The sequence below is a fragment of the Rhodnius prolixus genome, unplaced genomic scaffold, assembly GCF_049639745.1.
Source record: "Rhodnius prolixus isolate KJV_2025 unplaced genomic scaffold, Rpr scaffold_7, whole genome shotgun sequence".
Taxonomy (NCBI): Eukaryota; Metazoa; Arthropoda; class Insecta; order Hemiptera; family Reduviidae; genus Rhodnius; species Rhodnius prolixus.
In genome coordinates, this window is record NW_027411582.1 from 4,659,310 (window position 1) to 4,682,062 (window position 22,753).

Below are 22,753 nucleotides of genomic sequence, written 5' to 3' on the forward strand. Positions count from 1 at the left end.
AGAAATTTACAGTAAAGTATGTTAGGCGGTAATATAGGCTAGACCCGCAAAGCTAAGATGTATTGTTGGTTTAGTGGGTTCGATTCCCTATCTCTAAGTATTGGATTTTATTTAATTGTTAATATGAGAAATTTATAGTAAAGTGTGTTAGGAGGTTATAGGCTAGACCCGCAAAGCTAAGATGTATTGTGGGTTAGTGGATTCGATTGCCGGTCTCTAAGCCTTGGATTTTATTTGATGGTTAATGACAGAAATTTATAGTAAAGTATGTTTGCTAGTCGTCTCCGTCCACTGTCACCTAATTGGTAGTTGGACGTAAAGCCTGCCTGAAAAAATATGTAATTACTTTACTTAACTAGATAAAATGGATAAAAGATAAAGACGTGGAGATTGGTCTTGATAGGAGTTTCCAGAGTGTAGTGCGCTGGAAATTAGTGCTCTAAGACTCTCGGCAAGTCAGGCTGCCTTAGAAAGCACTGGAAAAGTCACCGAGTGTTCAATAAAGCTGTTAAAGGAAATATAGCAGAAGACTAAATCAACTAGGAAAGAGGTTTCTACGGCTCTAGCCATGAAGGTACCCTGGGTAAACGGAAAAGCTGTGTAGAAAATGAAGACACGTGTACAGCTTGCTTACTCACTTCCGTTGCCGTCTTGCTAAAAACAAATTAGTAATCCCGTGAGTAAAACTAAAATGTTGTTTCCTTGACAAGTATTTAGCGGATTTTAGCGATAGGTAATCAATGAATGTTAATGAAATGAAGCGATTGGTGGAAACGTGTGGGAAGGACGCAATTAACACGCTGTATCCCCACTTCGCTTTAAATTTACCTGTTTCATTATTCTACAAAGGAGTATCTTCATAATACTAGGTGACATTATAAAGAAGTAAATTAAGGCGGTTCGGATATTTGTTCAACAATATGAACTACGAAATACATCTGATTATTTTAACTTTGGTAAGTTTATTTACTTTTTTTTTTTTTTTTTTTAAATTATTTCTCTAAAAAAGGTGAAGTGATGCGATCACGTTATATTTTAAATTTTTGGGTCTTAATCGGAAATATATGGTGTTGAGGTCGTCTAAATAAAAAAAAAAAAGTAAATATTTTTTTTGAACAAGATGTGGCCCCTTTTTTGGGAGGGGGTAATCTGATAAAAATACACGTACCGGATGTACCAAATTACAAAATATTTTATAGTAACTTGAAAACTAATATAAAGATATGTCGTACGATAAGTGGGTTTATTAAACGACTGAAAACCAAAATGCTAGTTCAAGACTTTTGAACGATTTTAGCTGAAATATAAAAATAGAAAAATCAGTGATTTTTCATTTTTTTTTAGTTATCCACTCCTCAGACCGGCAGACGACTATTTTTTCCCCCTTTTTTTTGGAGTTGGCAGACCTTAAATCAGACTTTTTCCGGTGAAAATGTGATATCCAAAGATTGACACTTCCTTTCTCACATAGCTCAGTAAGAGAACATCAAATTGTTCATCTGTACCTTCTATTGAGTTCAAATAAAAAAAGTAAAGTAAAGTAATCGTCTAATTTTTCAGGCGGGGCTTAACGTCCAACTACCATTTACTAGGTGTAGCGGACGGAGGCGACTAGCAAATATACTTAACTGTAAATTTCTCATACTAACCTTTAAATAAAATCCAAAGCCTAAAGACCAGGAATCGAACCCCCTAAACCAACAATACATCCAATCTTTGCAGGACTCGTCTCTTAACCGTTCGGCTACCGTGGCGCCTGAGTTCAAATAATTTAAGGCCTACATTTCGGAGCCATAACTTTGACATAAAGTAAATTCTGTATTCCCAAGAGCTTGATTTAGATCCCTAAATAACTCGTCAATAACTGCTGTAGACTATTAAGTAGCATTCTTAATCAGAACGTAGAGGCATTTTTATGCAAAATAATTTTGGAAGGGGGAGGAAAAAATTAGTGGCACTTCCGGTTTATTGAGATTGGCCGAAACTTTATTAGTTTTGATTCGCTCACTATCTAGGTCTCAAAGGCCTTCCTATATTTTTCAACTCCTTAAGTTTAAATCCTCGATACATTCCCTTAATATCAGATCTCGCTCATCCGATTTCTATATTCCCTCTCACCGTACCTCATCCTTTGACAAATCCTTCCTAATACGTGCTACCTCTCTCTGGAACTCCTTGCCATCATCTGTCCGCCATGCTCCTACTCCTATCTACCTTTAAATCTCTTCTATTCAGTTATCTCCTTTCTATTCAGCTTCCTCCGAAATTCTAATTGTTTTAATTTATTTCCTTAATTTCTGCTGTTATTTTTATTTTCACTTTTTGTAAATACTTACGAGGGTCGTTTGAAAAGTCCGTGCAAAAATAAAAACTACTTAATTTTTTGGGGTAAACCTTTTTTATTTTTCAACATAGTCTCCTTTTAGGCTTATACACTTCGTCCAACGCTGCTCTAGTTTGTTGATCCCTTCCGAATAATAGGATTTGTCCAAGTCTGAAAAATAGCCATTCGTTTCTGCAATCACCTCCTCGTTTGAATAAAATCTTTTTCCCGCCAGCCATTTCTTCATATTGGGGAACAAATAGTAGTCCGAGGGAGCCAAGTCTGGAGAATAGGGGGGATGTGAAACGAGTTGGAACCCTATTTCCATTAATTAACCACAACTGCTGAGGTGTGAGCTGGTGCGCTGTCGTGATGGAAAAGGACTTTTTTGTGGGCCAATCGTGGGCGTTTTTCTTGCAGCTCGGTTTTCAAACAGTCCAATAACGATGAATAATATGCACCTGTAATAGTTTTACCCTTTTCCAGATAGTCGATGAGGATTATTCCTTGCGAATCCCAAAAGACAGTCGCCATAATCTTTCCGGCCGAAGGAACGGTCTTCGCCTTTTTTGGCGCAGATTCCCCCTTGGTAACCCATTGTGTAGATTGTCCTTTGGTCTCAGGAGTGTAGTGATGTATCCATGTTTCATGCACAGTGACGAAACGACGCTTAAAGTCCTGCGGATTCTTCTGGAACAGCTGCAAACCGTCCTTGCAACACTTCACTCGATTTCGTTTTTGGTCAAGCGTGAGCAATCGCGGCACCCATCTTGCGGATAGCTTTGTCATGTCCAAATGTTGATGCAAAATATTATGTACCCGTTCATTCGAGATGCCCACAGCACTAGCAATCTCACGCACCTTCACTCTTCTGTCATCCATCACCATATCATGGATTTTATCAATGATTTCTGGAGTAGTAACCTCAACAGGGCGTCCAGAACGTTCAGCGTCACTTGTGCCCATATGGCCACTCCGAAAATTTTGAAACCACTTATAAACTGTTCTAATCGAAGGTGCAGAGTCACCATAATGTTTATCAAGCTTCTCTTTAGTCTCCTGAGGCGTTTTGCCTTTCATAAAGTAGTGTTTAATCAACACACGAAATTCTTTTTCGTCCATTTTTTGAAAATCACTCGACTTCCTCGATTCAAACGAATGCCAAACACAAAGAAATAGACCGATCTGGCTGAAACTTGGTGTGTGTTCTTCCAAGAGATGCTACTAACTAAACATAACCTCGATACGCGCCAGTGGTGCTATCTCTCTGACTTTGCACGGACTTTTCAAACGACCCTCGTATTTATTTATTTATTTTCTTTTAATCACAGGCCAAACTATTAAGGCCTCTATTTGTACCTGTGTTTATTCTTAGGGGGCAATTGTCCCAGAATAATAAATTTCTTTTCTATTCTATTCTATCTCTCAAATGCACTTTTAAAGCATTTTTGATTCCCAAACTAGAAATCTGAAAACATCTATTGTATTTTCAGTGTCAAACATCAATGCCAAAAATTTAGCACGATAGTAATACCCCCTCAAGAGTGTACAAAAAGTTGAACTTTTGAAAATAAATTAGAAATAATCACTCTAATTCCGGTTTCTACAATAAATCAAACTAACAACCATTATAAATAGTCAAAAGTATGTCTTACAATGTTGCCATGAAATAGAAACCAAATTAAAATAACAGATTGGACAACCTGGACGGCGGCAGGTGGCAATCCACCAATAGGACATCTTCATGCCGAACAACTGTGACTAGTAATTATGAAATTTGCATTTTCCCTGCTTCATTCATTGTTTTTTTGTGAAATGTATATTGAAATTTAAATGTTCTTTTAGACAATTTTTAAAATTATGCACCATCAAAACTGTAATTTTGGCAGTTAATTTGTTTTTGTTTAACGTCAATCTTGAAGAACTTTTAACATCTTGATGAAACCTAATAGAACTGTCTGTCTATTTGGACTAGCAATCATCTCGCTAGCAATCAAAAATAATTTTGTTTACGTCATGTAGAAAACATGAACTTGACTTTTTTTTTTTTTTTGGTATTAATATTATAACGATTTAGGTGGTTATGTGTTAACAGTTATTAATAAGACCGGAAATATAAGTTTTATGGTTCCGCTGTGACCGGAAAAAAAAATGGTCTGTGCATATGGATCGTTCTTAGCCCTGAAACGGAAAAAAAAATCGCATGAAATCCAAAATAGTGAAAAAAATCGGTCTACCGGAAGTATAATGTTACTAAATCTATTTTACATTTATCAAAGCTTTTTCACCGGAAATTACGATTAAAGGTATTTCTAGGAGAGGGGCATGGTTTGGCTTTGCTCTAAAGTCCCATTTTTGGTGTAATGTACGGGTGATATCACTTGTTTGAATTTTTTTTTTAAAAGATGGCTTAAAGCAGGGGTCCCTAAACTACGGCCCCTTGAGGCCACTTATCCGGCCCCCGCCACACTTCCGGAAGAGTACCTCTTTCATTGGTGGTATGTGGCGGCGTCGCTCATGTACAGTACTACTTCCGGTGACACGGTACGCACGCGTCACGGCTCCGAAAAATAACAGCCAGAAGTAGGAAGAAAGACAAAGCACTATAACTAAACCGGACATTGGACCATCTCATTAGCCAAAAGCAGGCCCATAGTTCCCACAGAAATACTGGGCAGTTTGGTGATTTAAATTTACTTGTTCTTTATTTGAAATATTCTATTTGTTCCCGTTTTGTTATTTCACTTTAAAATGAGATATGTGCAGTGTGCATAGAGATTAGTTCATAGTTTTTTTTTTTATAGCCCGGCCCTCCAACGGTCTGTGGGGCAGTGAACTGTGGCCCCCTGTGTAAAAAGTTTGGGGACCCCTGGCTAACATCAAGTTTTTAAAAAAAAATTCATCCACCGGAAGTACCCCCGCTTAGTCAATATCAATTGTCAATAACAATCATGTTCACATTGTTTTTCACTCTCATTGCGCACAGTATTGCTGCCCGCTAATATTGGCGACTAGAGGCACTTATCGTCCGATAATCGGCATCCTAGCCCAAGAACAAGATGCTCCAGCCAACAATAGCTATATACCATCCTCCTATGTGAAAGCTGTTGAATCATCCGGAGCTCGAGTGGTGCCAATATTCATCAATGAAAGTCTACAATACTATCAGTTAGTGGTTTTGTTTGTTTTAGTAACTTAATTTTGTAGTAATGTAGAGTTTGGGGAGTGGACTAGATATCTCTGTGGGCATCCCAGCCTTTATACATAAACAACACTCCAATACTAACGCAACACATCAACCGCCTATTCAGAGATTGTTGATGTAGAAAACTATTTGGATTGAGGCAGAGCCAATTTAACCTTATTTGGATCAGGTTATGATCATTTTCGTGATAATTCTTATCATTTTTCTAATTATTTGACACTCCTGCTCCTTAACTTCAACTTCAACCCATATTCTACGAAAAACACTGTGTTTTTGAAGGGTGCCACTTTTTAGAGTCTTCTAGGTTGCAGTAAATTTGGCACTACCTTCTAGTTCCTAAAATGAGCAGAGTTTTCTTCCTAAAAGAGTCAATTACAATTACAGAGAAATGATGGCTGCCCTAAATGGAATAGTACTTCCGGGAGGTAACGTCAATCTAACTGCAACGACAGGTTTCGCAAGATCGGCTAACATTGTTTTTGATATTGCCACACAGGTAAATAGATATTTATCCCGATTAAATATAAGAAAAACGACTTGTGACTAAAGTTAATATCCTGTTTTCAGATTAATGATCAAGGAGATCATTTTCCTCTGTTAGGTGTGTGCCAAGGGATGCAGAAACTGGCAATTCTCACAAATGATAACAAAAATCTGTTAAGAGCTTGTCCAGGAATGAGAAATATAGCTCTGGCTCTTAGATTCAAACCAGGATATCGTAGAGCTAGTTTGTACGCCACTGCTAGCCGTAGAAATCTGATCACCTTGACTTCCTGGAATAGCACAGCTAATCATCATCAGTAAGTTACCTTTTTCTAAATTTATTGATGTAGAGGTACGTGCCTGGACTATTCTATTACCGAAGATGGTTCCCGAGAAGCAAATCCTAAATTCAGCTTGGGAAGAAGAGTCTCAGATCCCTGAATTAACAATAATAACGATAAAGATTCTTAAGGAAACGAATAGGATGAACCATCTCGATTACCCACTTCCGCCGTTCGCCATTGATTTCTTGAACTTCCTTACAGCCTACATATCCTCCAAATTGGAGCTTATTTTAGTCCATTTCTCAGTTCTAATCTTTTCCAAGGCCAAAAGGAAGACAATTCTAATGGCTGCCCTACCTTGCTGGATAGAAAGTTCAGGCGAGTAGCTGCTTATACCCGATTCGCCTGCCTCTGGCTCGGGATTCCCCCCCCCCCACTACTCCTGCTACTTGCCATTCAATCCAATCTTTGATGGCTGCATTTACATTGGGCATTTCGAGGGCGATTAGCCGCCTCATTGCCTCAGTTAGCTCAGGTATCCATACAAGAAAGAAGAACTTATTTTGGATTTCAAATCAGCTTTGAATAGACGACTTCATAGAATGGACCTCCAAGGAAATAAAGGATTAGACCTCCCTGAAATCAATGATTCCCGTCTCAAGATCTTGGTAGTACAAAGGATATGTGGGTGACTAACTCCGCCTGAAGGATTGTAGCTATCAAGCTATCCTCCATAGGCTAACCGAAATATCCAACCCAAAGATCAAGTTTACGAATTCAATTGAAACAGCATTCTATGAGGCACCTGACCCGTCATAAACTTCAGGTTACCACTGAGCTGTGGTTCCCCAAACTGGTGACGTCTTCATTAATATATACGTCACTTAGGTCCTCAGATATTGACGCGTCTTAAATTCAAGAAAAAAAAATAAATAAAACGAAATTTTTAAATCGTAGTAAAATCTAGAATAAACTTTAACCAACCCATCTCACAAACCATTATAAAATCAACCAATCATGGAATTGATAAGATTTCCAAGTGGGTGGATTTGTTATTATCTATCTGTGGTCTAAATTAGATAAATCTTATTCCAATAAATTTATTTGTATTAAATTTTATAAATTATTAATCTTTGGCAATTGTTAAATTGTACAATTTGTATTGGTTCTTATTTCTTTAAAGAAAATCGATAGAACTGTTTTTGAGAAATCTTAAAAAATTGAAAATTGAATTTAATAAATAAGTACTTTTGATTGGGCATATTTTAACATCCTCGGATCTTAAGCGGAAATCAAATTTGAACGTTTAAGTTACGGAAAGATGTACATACACACACACAGACACACACAGAAAGACAAATTTGTAGAAAATAACTTTAACTCAGAAGGCCTTAAAACCTATATTTCCGGTTTTAAAATTCAAAATAGAAAATCTTCACGATTACAATACTTCCTCTTAGTGGAAGTAGAGAGTAAGAAAAAAACCATTATCACAAAGCATTGCTATTAAATTTCATTTTCCAGATGGTGTGTAACGGAGAAAATTTAACCGCCCTAGGACTGGAAAAATACTGGCGCGTACTATCCATCAACACAGATGGTGAACACAAAGAATTCATATCCAGCATGCAAGCGTACAAATATCCGTACGTTGGAGTGCAATTCCATCCGGAGAAGGTCTCCTTTGAATGGAGTATTACGCAAAATAATCCGCACTCCATGCTGGCCATCAAAGCAAATCGACTCTTCTACGACTGGCTGGTGCAAGAGGCTAGACAAAATAAACATCATTTCAACGATTCAAAGAAAGAGAAGTCAGCGTTGATCTATAACTATCAACAGGTGTACACCGGAAGTGAAGGCGATTTTGAACAGCAGTACGTTTTTTAATTTAAAATTGGATTAAATTTCAAACAGAGAATTTGTATAATTTAATATTTTTTATGTAAATAAAGTGAGGCTTCTAATGAAAGTTTATTATTGCACTATAAATAAAGTAATTGCCTATTTTATCAGGCGGGCTTTACGTCCAACTACCAAATTAGGTGTCGTGGACGGAGGCGACTAGCAAACATACTTTACTGTTTTCTTTTATTAACCATTAAATAAAATCCAAGGCCTAGACCAGGGGAATCGAACCCACTAAACCAACAATACATCTTAGCATTGCGGGTCTAGCCTATAATCGACTAACATACTTTACTGTAAATTTCTTTTATTAACCATTAAATAAAATCCAAGGCCTAGACCAGGGGGAATCGAACCCACTAAACCAACAATACATCTTAGCATTGCGGGTCTAGCCTATAACCTCCTAACACACTTTACTATAAATTTCTCATATTAACCATTAAATAAAATCCAAGACTTAGAAACATGGAATTGAACCACTAAACCAACAATACATCTTAGCATTGCGGGTCTAGTCTATAACCGCCTACCTAACATTCTTTACTATAAATTTCTCATGTTAACCATTAAATAAAATCCAAGGCCAAAGACCGGGAATCGAACCCAGAACCACAACGCATATTAGCTTTGCAGGTCTCGCCTCTTAACCGCTCGGCTATCGTGGCGCCTTTATTATTGCACTGATTCAAGCTCCAATCTCATGCGTCGTGCTTTAGTCGTTCTATAAACCTCCTTGAACTACCCCAAGTAATTAATTACAGGATGCTCCTCCACTGGCTAAGATACAATCAAAGGCATCGTACAGACATAACTTTATAAATCAAGTTGCAGATGCCTGTTGTATTTAGATTTCCACACAGCACATTTTTCCAATGGTGAATATTTCTTAAAAGGTGAATAAAGATTGAACAATAACAACACCCAGCAGGATGTCCGTTTCAAGAGAAGAGGGGCGGGGGGAACATTTACGAAATTCAATCAATAATAACAAAAAGTACACTAATGGACCAAGAATTCTGAGGAGGTGACAGGGGCGTGCCTGGCCACAATAAAATCTAAGATTCCCAAGACCTGGACAAACGCTGCGTGGACCAAAGAAATAAAAGAGAATCCTTAACACCATCTCAATGGTTTTCTAGTCGCCCGCAATTCTTTATTTACAAACAAACGGGAAAAAAAAGAAGAGGAAGAAGAAGCAGTTTTGCCAACAGAAATCCTAAATATACCTTTCACAATGTATTGTCCACTATTAACAATTGAAGGTTTGTGGGGGTAAGAAATAGTTCTGCTCTACCTGAGCCTGGACCAAAAAACGTCAATACAACTAAACACAATAAGCCAAACTGTAACACAATAAGATTGTAGCTGTTACGTCTTCATAGAACTGTTATTTCCTGCTTAAAGTCAACTTGAATAGCTTATTTCTAATCAGAAAAACTAAAGATTGAGTCAACGATCTTCAAAAAAAATCTGTGACGTCAACAATCACACGACTCACTCACTCTAACTCGCAAATATTCTTCAAACTGAGAAAATTAAACCCCATTTTAATTCTTAGCATTATTATAGTTACTAAAACCGCCTAATACCTGAAATTTAGCCTAACATAGAAGACTACCGACCAATGCGAAGTTTATAGAAAAGCCTTGGAAAATTTTAAATATCGATTGAATAAAGGAATTGAATAACAAAGTCAAATGTCAATATAAGTCCTGCGCGTCACCAACAGGATTAAATGTGAGTGTCCTATATAATTCTATTGGGTCAACGTGGTTAAATGTGAGTGTATGATAGTCCTATATAAGTCTAGAGAGTTGACAACATGGTTAAATGTGAGTGTAAAATAGTCAGTACTATATAACTGTAGTGAGTTACCAACACGGTTAAATATGTGTGTAAGATAGTCCTATATAAGTCTAGTAAGTTACCAACATTATTAAAAGTGAGTGTAAGATAGACCTATAAAGTCTAGTGAATTGACAACATGATTAAATATGAGTGTAAGATAGTCCTATATAAGTCTAGAGAGTTGCCAACATGGTTAAATGTGAGTGTAAAATAGTCAGTACTATATAACTGTAGTGAGTTACCAACACGGTTAAATATGAGTGTAAGATAGTCCTATATAAGTCTAGTAAGTTACCAACATTATTAAATGTGAGTGTAAGATAGACCTATAAAGTCTAGTGAATTGTCAACATGATTAAATATGAGTGTAAGATAGTCCTGCAGTTGTAGTTTGAACTTCAAACAGTCAACATCGCTAGAAAGTGTCTACGTACTTGTGCTCCTACTCTTACTATTCTAAATTCTTTTTTCTTATTCTAAATTATTTCATTTTAATTTTAATTTTTTCCTTTTTCTTCCACTCACTCTTTATTTTCCTCCTGAGCTGTTTCCTCTTTCTCTGAGTTTCTTCTCTATTCACACACTAGTATTCTCTCTTTTCTTTCTTATTTTCTTCTAAATTTTTTTTTTTTTTTTTTTTTTTTTTTAAATTTTTCAATTTTTTTTTTATTTAATAAGTGGTGAAAATCTGAGTCGGCGAATATGTCTGCAGACAGCGGGGGTCCTGGGCCCCCGGCGTCGGACCAAAGTTCAGATAAGTTGTGTGTTGGTAATGGTAAAAGTGTCGATGTACCAAATACTAATTTAATTAACACTAAGGTGAATGATATAAATAACATTTATGTAAATGTGTCCAAAAATACTGATGTAACTTATGATGAAAATATAAGTAATATGGAAGTGGATCGATCTGTGTCCGATTCTACTACTAATACGAGTATTAACCCAATTCAATTCTTACCTAATGAAACTGGTACAAGAGCCAATAAAAGATCAGGTGAGATAATTTCGAGTGGTACCACTAAAGTGCATGTTCAGGAGATTAATGAAATCTCAAACAAAAGCCAATCAATGTTTAAACTCGATTACATTAATAAAGCGAGTAAAAATCGTTATCGTCCCAATGATAAAGGTCCATATGTTATTAACCTAGAGGGTAACAAAGGTAACCTAGGAAAAGTACATAGGATGGCATTGGGCAAGTGGTTGTTTAAATCAGCAAATGCGTACACGAAGGAGATAATTGATATTTCTGTTACCGGTCAGAACAGAATGAAAATCACAACCAATACACCACAGGCAGCTAACAACTTATTATCTTTAGGCATTCTTAAAGAACGTGAAATTGTAGCATATATCCCTAACTTTCGAGTACAATGCACAGGTGTGGTTAGGGATATTGATGTGGAATTGGATGATAGTGAAATAATACAAGAGCTTATCTCACCTTTCTCCCCACTCGAAGTCAGACGTCTTACACGTAAAAAATATATTAACGATAAACAACTTATTGAGAAATTACCTATTTGTTTTATTACGTTTGATAGCCAGACATTGCCACAATATGTATCCCTATATGGGGCAAGATGTAAGGTGGATCCTTATATTCCATCCATTAGACAATGTAAGAACTGTCTGAGATTTAGACATTCAGAGGAACAGTGCAGAAGCAGAACTAGATGTGATCATTGTGGAGAAAACCACAGAACCATTGAATGTACTGTATCTGAGGCTGTTCTGCCGACATGTGTCCATTGTAAAGGCGAGCATAGATCTACTTCTAGGGACTGCCCAGTTAAATTAACAAAAAATAATGAAATAAGAAATAAAATACTTAATAAAAATACATTTGCCACTGTCACAAAGAATAAATTTGATATCTTAAGCGAGGAGGAATTTCCTAATATAGCTGCAAATCGTTCCACAATACCAATTATAAGTAGGGATACCAATAAACTCAATAAACCAGAATCAGCTGGTACCGAAAAGTTTTCTAAAGAATACCGGGACTCCGTTAAATCAAATAAGTTTAGAAACAACGATGTGGAGCCTATAATTCGCAAAACCAACAGTCACACTAGTATGGAAATAGAGAATAAAGGAAAACTATACAGACATTCTGCATCACATCACACACGAACAGACAGACAAATCATTAACCCATCACAAGTAAACCCACAAACTGACAGACACACGGAAGAATCACAAGATAGTAATGTGGAGTATGTCTTCCAGTTAATTAATAGAATAAAAAATTATCATTCTAATAAAAATGAAATATTTAAATTTATTGCATATAACTTGGAAGAAATTATTTCTAAAAATAGCGATAGTTCAAAGTCAGGCAGTGCAAGCACAAAACAACAACCACAATCGAATAATACAGTAGTAACAGATACCAGCATACACACTCATTCACAGCGCACATCATAATACTAACTTTATTTAATAACATTATTATCTCTACGTTCATTCTTCAACTTACATACGCACAAACAAATATTTATTACAAATCTTAATCATATACATTGCGTCAATTTCATAAAATAAAATAACAAAATAAAAATAAAATAAATTAAAAAATGTTCAAAATTTTACAATTAAATGTAAGATCTCTTCAAAGCAATAGAAATTACTTAGAAACATTTCTGAAAATAAATAATATAGATATAGTATTGCTATCAGAAACCTGGTGCAAACGATCGCAAATAATTAATATTTCTAATTACAAATTTATCAGAGCCGACAGAAATGATGGATATGGCGGGTCAGGAATCTTAATAAAAAATAACATTTACTTTAAAACAATTCAATTTCAACCTAAATTCAATAACAATAAAATTCAAACCTGTGGCATTAGCTTTAAGATTTCAAATTCATATATCACTATAATATCGATTTATTGTGCACCTGGGCACAAATTTCAAAGTAATTTCTGGTCCACATTATTTAGTTCCTTGAGTTCGCCAGCCTTGATCTGTGGGGACTTCAATGCTTACCATAGAAGTTTTGGTTGTGCATTCAATAATGCTGAAGGTAGGGACCTACTCGACGCCGTACATGACGAGAACTTGTGTTTATTAAATGACGGAACAGCCACACTTTTACAAAGACCTGACAGACGTCCTTCCGCCGTTGATCTCTCCATTTGTTCCCCTTCCCTAGTACCTAGGCTAGAGTGGAAGGTTTTAGATGAACCTTTCGGTTCGGATCACTTAGGCATACACATCTCTTTGGACAAAAACATCCCCACTTTACACAACCACAGTTCCTGCCATAGAAAATGGAATCTGAAACTAGCTGACTGGGAAAGTTATACCCGCTTATCAGATAACCTGCTATCCCAACTGAGCATCTCAAGCGATCCATGTACTAATTATGTGAACTTTGTCAAAATTATTAATAGCGCAGCGGAAGCTGCTATCCCTCAAATAAAACCTTACCTTGGGCGTAGGCCCAGATTCCCTCCGAAGCCGTGGTGGGATGAGGAATGCGACAAGGCCAGAAAGCAAAACATAGATTCATTTAAAATTTACAAACTGACACCCAATCTGGCCAACTACATCAATTGCAAAAGAGCCTCTGCATTTTGTAGGAAAGTATATAAAACTAAGAAGAAGGTAAAATGGGCGGAGTTTTGTAATTCTATTAATAGAAACTCTCCGATCAAGGAAATTTGGAGTGGTGTGAGGGCTCTCCGACACGGATACACTAGACGCACAACTTCTTATGATGACTGGATTCCTGAATTCCTGTGCTCCCTTACACCCGAGATAGTTCCTAATCAAGTCACGACACCCGACATATTACCTTCCTTTGCAGATCAATTGAATAATCCCTTTTCCTTCGACGAATTAAGTCTTTCTCTTAAAACGAATACAAACACCTCTCCAGGAATTGATAATATCCACTACCCTATGTTGGTCAAACTGTCGGATTCAGGTAAGAGGATTCTCCTGAGGATCATCAATGATGTCTGGACACAAGAGAAGCGTATAGATGATTGGAGTATGCAAATAGTGGTTCCGTTACTGAAGCCGAACAAAGACCCTTCCCTACCCGACTCCTACCGACCTATTGCATTATCCTCCTGTGTTGGCAAGACATTCGAACGCCTGATTAAAACTAGACTAGAGTGGTGGGCAGAAGCGAATAAAAAAGTCCCACATTATCAGCATGGCTTCAGAAAGAAACATTGCACTCTAGACGCATTATCCACCTTCGTTTCAGATATACACAAGTGTTTTTCTGAAAATAAGTACATGATGGTGGCGAATGTCGACCTAACCAACGCATACAACAACGTCGACATCTCAATCCTAATCGACAAAATGAATACAATAGGCGTTCCATCCAGAATCATCAAACACATCCACCACCTCCTTTCATCCCGCTCCATCACAGTCCGCCACAATGGCAGATTTAAAGGGCCACGCATAACACACTTAGGATTGCCACAAGGTGCTGTCCTCAGTCCATTACTTTTCAACATCTATACAGCAGATCTCCAGGCCACCATAGGTGAGGATGCTTGTGTATCTCAGTATGCAGATGATATCATTCTGTTCAGCCAAGAGCGTACGTTAGAAGAAGCTAAAAGTAAATTAGATACAGCAATGTTGTCATTCAGCAAATGGTGTTCAGAAATGGGTCTCTCATTATCTGAAAGTAAAAGTACTGTCACAGTCTTCACTAGACACAGAAAGTGGAACCTGCCTCCGTCTCTAACTCTAGGTGGATATCACCTCCGAGTGGAGAGGGTCATTAAGACGTTGGGTATGGTAATTGACAACAAACTTTTATGGAGACAACACGTTGAGCAATTGGCTGAAAAGTGTGAACAGTCTTTAAACATACTGAGGTGCATCAATCGTCTGAACTATGGAGCTGACGTGAAGACATCACTGATGATCTATAGACAGCTGATCCTCTCCAGGATCGATTATGGGTGTTTCCTATATGGGGATGCCGCAAACACCCATCTGGATAAAGTCAGCCGGATACAGTTCAAAGCTCTGAGGTCCTGCCTGGGAGCTCTTAAATCTACTCCAACGAACGCCCTCTTAGTAGAGGCTCGCGATTTTCCTTTAGATATCAGAAGGAAGTTATTGGCTTCCCGATTTGTGGTGGACAGATTGTGTGTAAGTAATCACCCTGTTACAAAGAGAATTAGCTTCATGGCAGCCAAGGTATTCACTGAGAGGTACTGGTGCAAAAAGAAAACTCCAATTTTGGTGAAGGTTTTCTGCGACTTGTCCCATTTCTCGTCCTCCCTAAACCGTACAGATGTCTTACCCCGATATTATTTTGACTACCATGACCTCCTTAAAAATCCCTTCATTATAGACAGCCTCTACCATTATGATTCCGATTCACCAAACATAATAAATAACTGTAACTTTCTGTCAAAATTGGAGGACAAGTTCGCTGACTACGACCACTTTTACACGGACGGATCTAAGAGTGCGGATGGCGTGGGATGCTCAATCTATCACCTACAGTCGGACACAATCTTGCAATACAAACTTAACCATACTGCCTCCATATTTACAGCTGAACTGATAGCCATAAACAAATGTTTATTTAATATACGGTCTACCGACGTCAAACACTCTCTCATCATGAGCGATAGCAAAAGCGTTCTTCAGAAATTGAGACATCCTGGTAATGACCCTTCCTTCCTGGTCCTGGATACGATTAATATGATAAAGAAGTTAATCGCCAATGGCGGATCAGTCTGGTTGATTTGGGTGAAGGGTCATTGTGGGCTATTGGGAAATGAAAAAGCTGATTCTGGAGCAAAAAAGGCCACTTTATTACAGTCTCCATATTTAAATACATTGTCCCCATCCGATATTAAAAACTACGTTAAAAAGATATGCTACCAAAAGTGGGATGAAAGCTATACAAGATCTTCAGCACTAAAAGGTAAATTCTACCGATCCATAGAAACTGGTATACCGCTAAAACCTTGGTACAATAATTACTCTGAAAATAGAAAATTCTTCACCACAATAATCAGGCTCAGATTTAATCATAACTATTCTCCACACCACCTAGCCCGCATAGGGATCTCCATAGACACAACTTGCTCCTGCGATCACGAATCCATAGCCGACTCCAACCACTTAATATTGGCCTGCAAGAAATACACTCGTGGCAGGGATCAACTGTGGAGGGCGCTAGTACGGACTGACTGCCCACTACCACCAAACTTGCACACCATCTTGACACATAACAATGACGACATATACTTGGACTTGTACACATACATAAAGACGAACAACATCACACTATAACACACACATATACACATACACAAACACACACATATACACATACACAAACACACACACACAACAGTTTTCCTTACGTAAAAAAACAATAATAAACAAATAAAATAAATAGATAAAAAAAGGACAGACGATGGAAAAAGAAAAAAAACACATAAATAAGTAAAAAACAAAAAAAAAAAACAAATAGATACTAACTAAAATTATGTAGAAATAAATATCAAAATCAGGGTTGCCGGCCAAATAGTCAAAAGCAGAATAACAATAATAATGGCTATCTGCCTTAGTACAGAAGGCCACAAAAAAAAAAAAAAAAAAAAAAAAAAAAAAAAGATAGTCCTGTCCTATATAAGTCTAGAGAGTTGCCAACATGGTTAAATGTGAGTGTAAAATAGTCAGTACTATATAACTGTAGTGAGTTACCAACACGGTTAAATATGAGTGTAAGATAGTCCTATATAAGTCAAGTAAGTTACCAACATTATTAAAAGTGAGTGTAAGATAGACCTATAAAGTCTAGTGAATTGACAACATGATTAAATATGAGTGTAAGATAGTCCTATATAAGTCTAGAGAGTTGCCAACATGGTTAAATGTGAGTGTAAAATAGTCAGTACTATATATAACTGTAGTGAGTTACCAACACGGTTAAATATGAGTGTAAGATAGTCCTATATAAGTCTAGTAAGTTACCAACATTATTAAAAGTGAGTGTAAGATAGACCTATAAAGTCTAGTGAATTGTCAACATGATTAAATATGAGTGTAAGATAGTCCTATATAAGTCTAGAGAGTAGCCAACATGGTTAAATGTGAGTGTAAAATAGTCCGATATAAGGCTAGAGAATTACCAACATTGTTAAATGTGTATGTAAAAAATGCAATTATGTTTACAGAAATTGCCACTAGAGTTCTCCACCGGATGAAGTATAAAGTAAGCTTACCGCCTATTTAATGGCGGCTAACTAGCCCATTTCTCTTTTATCTATTTCACGATTAAACAACACAAATTCTCAACTTTTTTGTTTCTGTTAACGATAATTGGGTAAAATAGGAAGTATTATTCCAAAAGAAATAATATTTATCGTATTTTTATAGAGATTTTTTTTTTCTTGCTTAAATCGAAAGTTTATCAAATACCTATGGGAGAAATGTTGGAAAAAAATGTTTAAATTAATTATTTCTATGCAATTATCACTTTTGAAGTAGTGGCCAATCACAGTGCAGTACGGTTGCAGGCTGTGGGCGGGTCATGCCCACCTCTAGTATAGTCACGCCCCGTCCAATGATAGCGAGTCATGGCTGGTCAAGGCGTAGTTAACAATGGCGCTCCTATACCTTTCACTTATTTTTCTAAATTTTTTATTTTCTCATGTTTTATTAACTTTTTTTTTCTTTATTTGAGAAATAATATTAATCTTACTTAAATATATGAATAAATTATTCCAAAAAAAAAAAATCAATCTCAATTTTTAAGAATTTTTCATAAGTTAAGATCGTTTTTTGAATAGTTTTCGCCAATATTCGACAGTTTCACTTTACTTTCTCAAGAAAAGAATCTCGTATGAACACTCACATGACTTTTTCTTACGTAATTTACGAATATAATTGAATTCTCTTGTAACTTAGAATTGCGTATTAAAAATAAAAAAGAGATCAGTTTAATAATTATGTCGATAGAATGCGACACATTCCCTCTGAACCAAACTATTAATTGAGAAAAAATTACAAGCCAAATTGACATTTAAGCTTAAGTACGCCACTAGACCAGCTTCAAATGAATCCAATTCATAGTAAATTACAGGAAGAGCCTTTCTTTGAAATTGCACTTCCGGTGTATTGATTTCCTATCTTCTTGGAAGTTTGGTTAGAAATTTAACTGAGCAAATACTTGGAGGTAGTAAAACCTTCAAATGTCTAAAACGGAAGTTTAGAAAACCTTATTTATTCCTACATAGAATGAGAGTGCAAGATGGTCCTCGTATGTAGGTCAAGTGAGTAACAAACACGGTTAAATGTGAGTACAAGGGTGGACCTATCATGATTTTAGTGAGCTTGTAAAGTCCAGATATTCCTTGCATGAGCAATTAGTACAAGGAAAGTTTCAAGAAAATTCAAGAAAAACGGGAAAAATTCTATTCAGTAAAATGTCACTCCGAGTTAGATGATTTCATTTACTTCGTCACCATCCTGAAATCTATTTTCTAGTCAAGATGCTGAGGCCAGATTTCCCAATGCTGTATTTTACAATATGGCATCAGATTCTTGTAGTTCTCATCTCGTTCTGTTCTTAATTATTGAATTAAACTAAAAATAGATAGTACGTTTCATGTCCTTTTTATTTCCAGCTCACTTCTTCTTACAATTCTATTCTCCCTTTATTTTTTGGTCCACATTTATAAATAAATAAATAAAAATATCAAAACAAATAAATTCCTATTTAAAGAAAAGAACACCTCTATAATGAAATCAAAGAAATCTCCCCCATAACCAGTGGCGATAGAGCGGGAGGAACAGCATTAAAACACTTAACGCACACTTTATGATCTTCATTATAGCAGAAGAACAAAAAAAAAACTGTTCTGCGAAGCAAAACGGTGGGATGGGAGAGGAGTGGACCTTGCAGAAAAATAAGGCGAACTGGCTGGCTGCAGCAGAGACACTTGTTGCAAACAAAGATAACATCCGGGGCTAATTGGCTAGTAAATCAAGGCTGTGAAACGTTCCTCATGGCCACTGTAGAGGGGACAAGTCAGTCTGTTAGCCAGCCAGCCAGTGACATGATTTTGTGGTTCCAGCTTGATGCACCCCCCCCCCCCCAAATGCTAACTAAATAACCCGCGCTAAATGTCATGTCACTGTCATATTGATTGTATGCTTTTTTCCCCCAAGTCACCCCCCCACCTAGTAATGGATTATTACACGTTCTACTTGCCCTTTTTGGGCCACTGATTCACGATGTAGATTTGGTCAGTTTTAATAGGCCTTCTATATATACAGTTGTCCAGTCCAACGTGTTTCATGTTTAAATTTTATTCAATTAACTAAAACAAAATATGCAACTTCTTTTATCTTTCTTTTTTTACTGCGTGAGGGAAGCATTTTGATGAAGTCAAATTTGGGATTTCCTGTTTTAAAGAGAACTGCTTTAAAACTAATTTATATTAAAAAAACCAAACAAAAATTATAATTCTATTTATGTGTAATATATTTACGTCGTTTGCTCCTAGAGGAGCTAGTTACAATAAAAATCCCCAAAAGTGAACAATCCATGCAGCAAAGAGGTACTTCGGAATTTCTTCATACTCGGAATTCTAATTACAAATAAATACAGGGTGTATACGGAGGAGTGGTCGAAACTTCGGATGGTGATTCAGCAGCTCAAATGCAACAAAAAATATTCTATTCACTTTGGCCCGATTCTCAATAGTGTCCAAGATATTTGCATTTTTAACTTTTCCTTCGATATTCGCGTTTTCCACCATAAAAACGGCCGTAACTTTTCTATCCTTTATCCTACAACAAATCTGCTTATTCCAAACGAAAGAGCATTAAATTTCCTACAAAATTTGCTTAGTACAGAGCCTCAAAACGTTTCTTATAATCGATGAAATTTTTACTTTAATGTCTAAAAAATTCGTTCTCGATGATTTTTGTTAAAATTTTCAACTGTATTTTTTCAATGATTAATGAATCTAGGAGTCACATAATTTCAGAAAAAGTTGCTAAAGAAAAGTGCTAAGAGGGAGTGAAAATTCTTTTTTCTTTTTATTCAGGAAAATCTTGCGTTGTGTTAGTGGTAAAGATTTATACTGACGTCTAAATCGTATAAATCGAGAGTTCATTTATTAAATAATTAAACGCCTCAGTAAATATTCACAGTTCACACGATTACGGAAATAAAAACCACTTCGCAATAATAATTGCTGGAGTGCGATAACAATTAATACAATGAAAATGGAATTATTGTTATTATATTTGCATAGAAATTGCAAAAATATTTTAATTTGTTCAAGATTATTATATTATTATTTATTCTTAAACGTTATAATGGTTGAGAAGAATAAATAATATATAATATGAAAAGGATATAATTTGTGACGTAGTGCGCAGGACAAAGAGTAATAAATTTAAACAGCTGAAGTTAAGATCGTATTTCCGATTCTATCTTCAACATGATCTAAATAAATTAGAAAATATATAATAGGATGTTGTTTTTCATAAATAATTTAAATCTTTTCATAAAATTTGTTGAACCAGCAGAGGATACAACTAAATGGGCTAATTGTAAACAATTGGTGCGTATTTAAGTAAATAAAATGGATATTCATTTTCAACATTTGTGTTCCGGAAAAAGTTTTGAATGAGATTTGAAGAATAAAGTTCAAGAAAAAAATTGTTGCAACTAAGACAAGGCTAAGACTGTTAGACTGTCATTAAATTGGCCACTCTAGAGTGACAGTAAGAAGAGCACTGTCATTAATTCTCACTTATGATCACTAGCGTAGCGTGGTCATTTTAACTAGGTAGTCTGACGAGAAGATAAATCACTTTAAACAAAAATGTAGCATTTTTTTTTACTAGAAATACGCGCAAAACTGATCACCACAATAGCATTTCCCTTACATAGATTTAAATTTACTTGTAATTATACACGAACTTTGTTGATCTTCGTTGGCTAGCTTAACTTTAAGACTTTAGATAGTGGGAAGACAGGATAAAACATGTTTGTTCATGCTTTCGGGGTCAAAGTATTTTGTCCCTGAGTTAGTAACCAGTAAAAACGGGAGATTTCTCTCGCTGCAACACACTTTTCACGTATCAAATTCCTGGTTTTCGCTCAAAGTGTTTTTGATTTTCTCCAAAATAAGAATAAGCTGATGCTCTCAGGAGCAATAAAAAGAAAAGAGATACCAGTATTTTTTCTTTTGAAAGTAAAAAGGACGAAGAGATAGGAGTTGCATGTTTCGCTATTCAACAGATGCTCTCAAAATAAGAGCGAAAAAGAGAATAATAATAAAATAAACCTTCAGTAAAGTGGAGGCGCCACGATAGCCGAGCGGTTAGAGGAGAGACCCGCAAAGCTAAGATGTATTGTTGGTTAGTGGTTTCGATTACCCTGGTCTAGCTCTTGTATTTTATTTAATCGTTAATATGAGAAATTTACAGTAAAGTATGTTAGGCGGTTATAGGCTAGACCCGCAAAGCTAAGATGTATTGTTGGTTTAGTGGGTTCGATTCCCTATCTCTAAGTCTTGGATATTATTTAATGGTTAATATGAGAAATTTATAGCAAAGTATGTTAGGCGGTTATAGGCTAGACCCGCAAAGCTAAGATGTATTGTTGGTTTAGTGGGTTCGATTCCCTATCTCTAAGTCTTGGATATTATTTAATGGTTAATATGAGAAATTTATAGTAAAGTATGTTAGGCGGTTATAGGCTAGACCCGCAAAGCTAAGATGTATTGTTGGTTTAGTGGGTTCGATTCCCTATCTCTAAGTCTTGGATATTATTTAATGGTTAATATGAGAAATTTACAGTAAAGTATGTTAGGCGGTTATAGGCTAGACCCGCAAAGCTAAGGTGTATTGTTGGTTTAGTGGGTTCGATTACCCTGGTCTCAGGCCTTGGATTTTATTTAATGGTTAATATGAGAACGTCACAAGAAATCTAAATTCATTAAAAAAAAAAGAAGGAAATCCTCTAATCCAATAGCCTACTAGCCTCGCCTGAAAATAAAATTAGCTGAATTCAGCAAAATCAGAAAAAAAAAATCCCTAAATCAGATGCCGCCATTAATGTCGCTTAAATTCTACCATCTATTTTCGTGGTTAGCGTAGAGATAACCTGCTTTCTACCTTAATATTTTATCAACATTCCATTTAGGTTTCCTTCTTTGGTAAATATTACGTGGGAATAAGAAATAACTTGAATTAATATATATATATTTTTTTTTTTGAATATTTTAAATTAGAATTTAAGATGCTGTGCACAAAGTTTGTCCTCTTTTGTTGTTCCCAAAGGAGGGGGAAGGGACAAAAAGCGGGATATCCGTGGACGGGACATAAATAACTTTAGTCAGAGCGGTACTATTTCAGGACTCACAATTTATGAACAGGACACTTCAGAATTGAATCCTTTATTATAAACTATGATTTAATAAACTAAACATATTACGATGATGTTCAATAAATGAATCCAACGATAACTGCGGCAGATATGAAATATTTGACTGTTCCGCTTTTCTTTTAATATATTGCTTAATAACCAAATAGACAAAAACGGACAAAACCTTTGGTATAAACCGGAATTCTGTTTTAGGCACGTTTAATACTAAAAATTAACATAATAAAACGGTAACTTGTTTAAATAATTATATGTAAAAAAATATATACATATATTTAG

General features: G+C 36.0%; 2 protein-coding genes across 2 annotated transcripts in view; one reads left to right on the top strand and one right to left on the bottom strand.

Annotated features, from left to right (window-relative positions):
* LOC141446790 (uncharacterized) overlaps positions 1-22,753 on the bottom strand; it is a 42,067-nt gene that overhangs the window by 14,529 nt on the left and 4,785 nt on the right. The gene's annotated exons all lie outside the window — the stretch shown is intronic.
* On the top strand, positions 812-8,261 carry LOC141446765 (gamma-glutamyl hydrolase-like). Its single transcript, XM_074113497.1, is given in 6 exon segments — positions 812-956; positions 5,310-5,491; positions 5,913-6,024; positions 6,096-6,328; positions 7,820-7,841; positions 7,844-8,261. Coding segments are annotated over 6 exon segments (927 nt in total). The 5' UTR covers positions 812-920; the 3' UTR covers positions 8,186-8,261.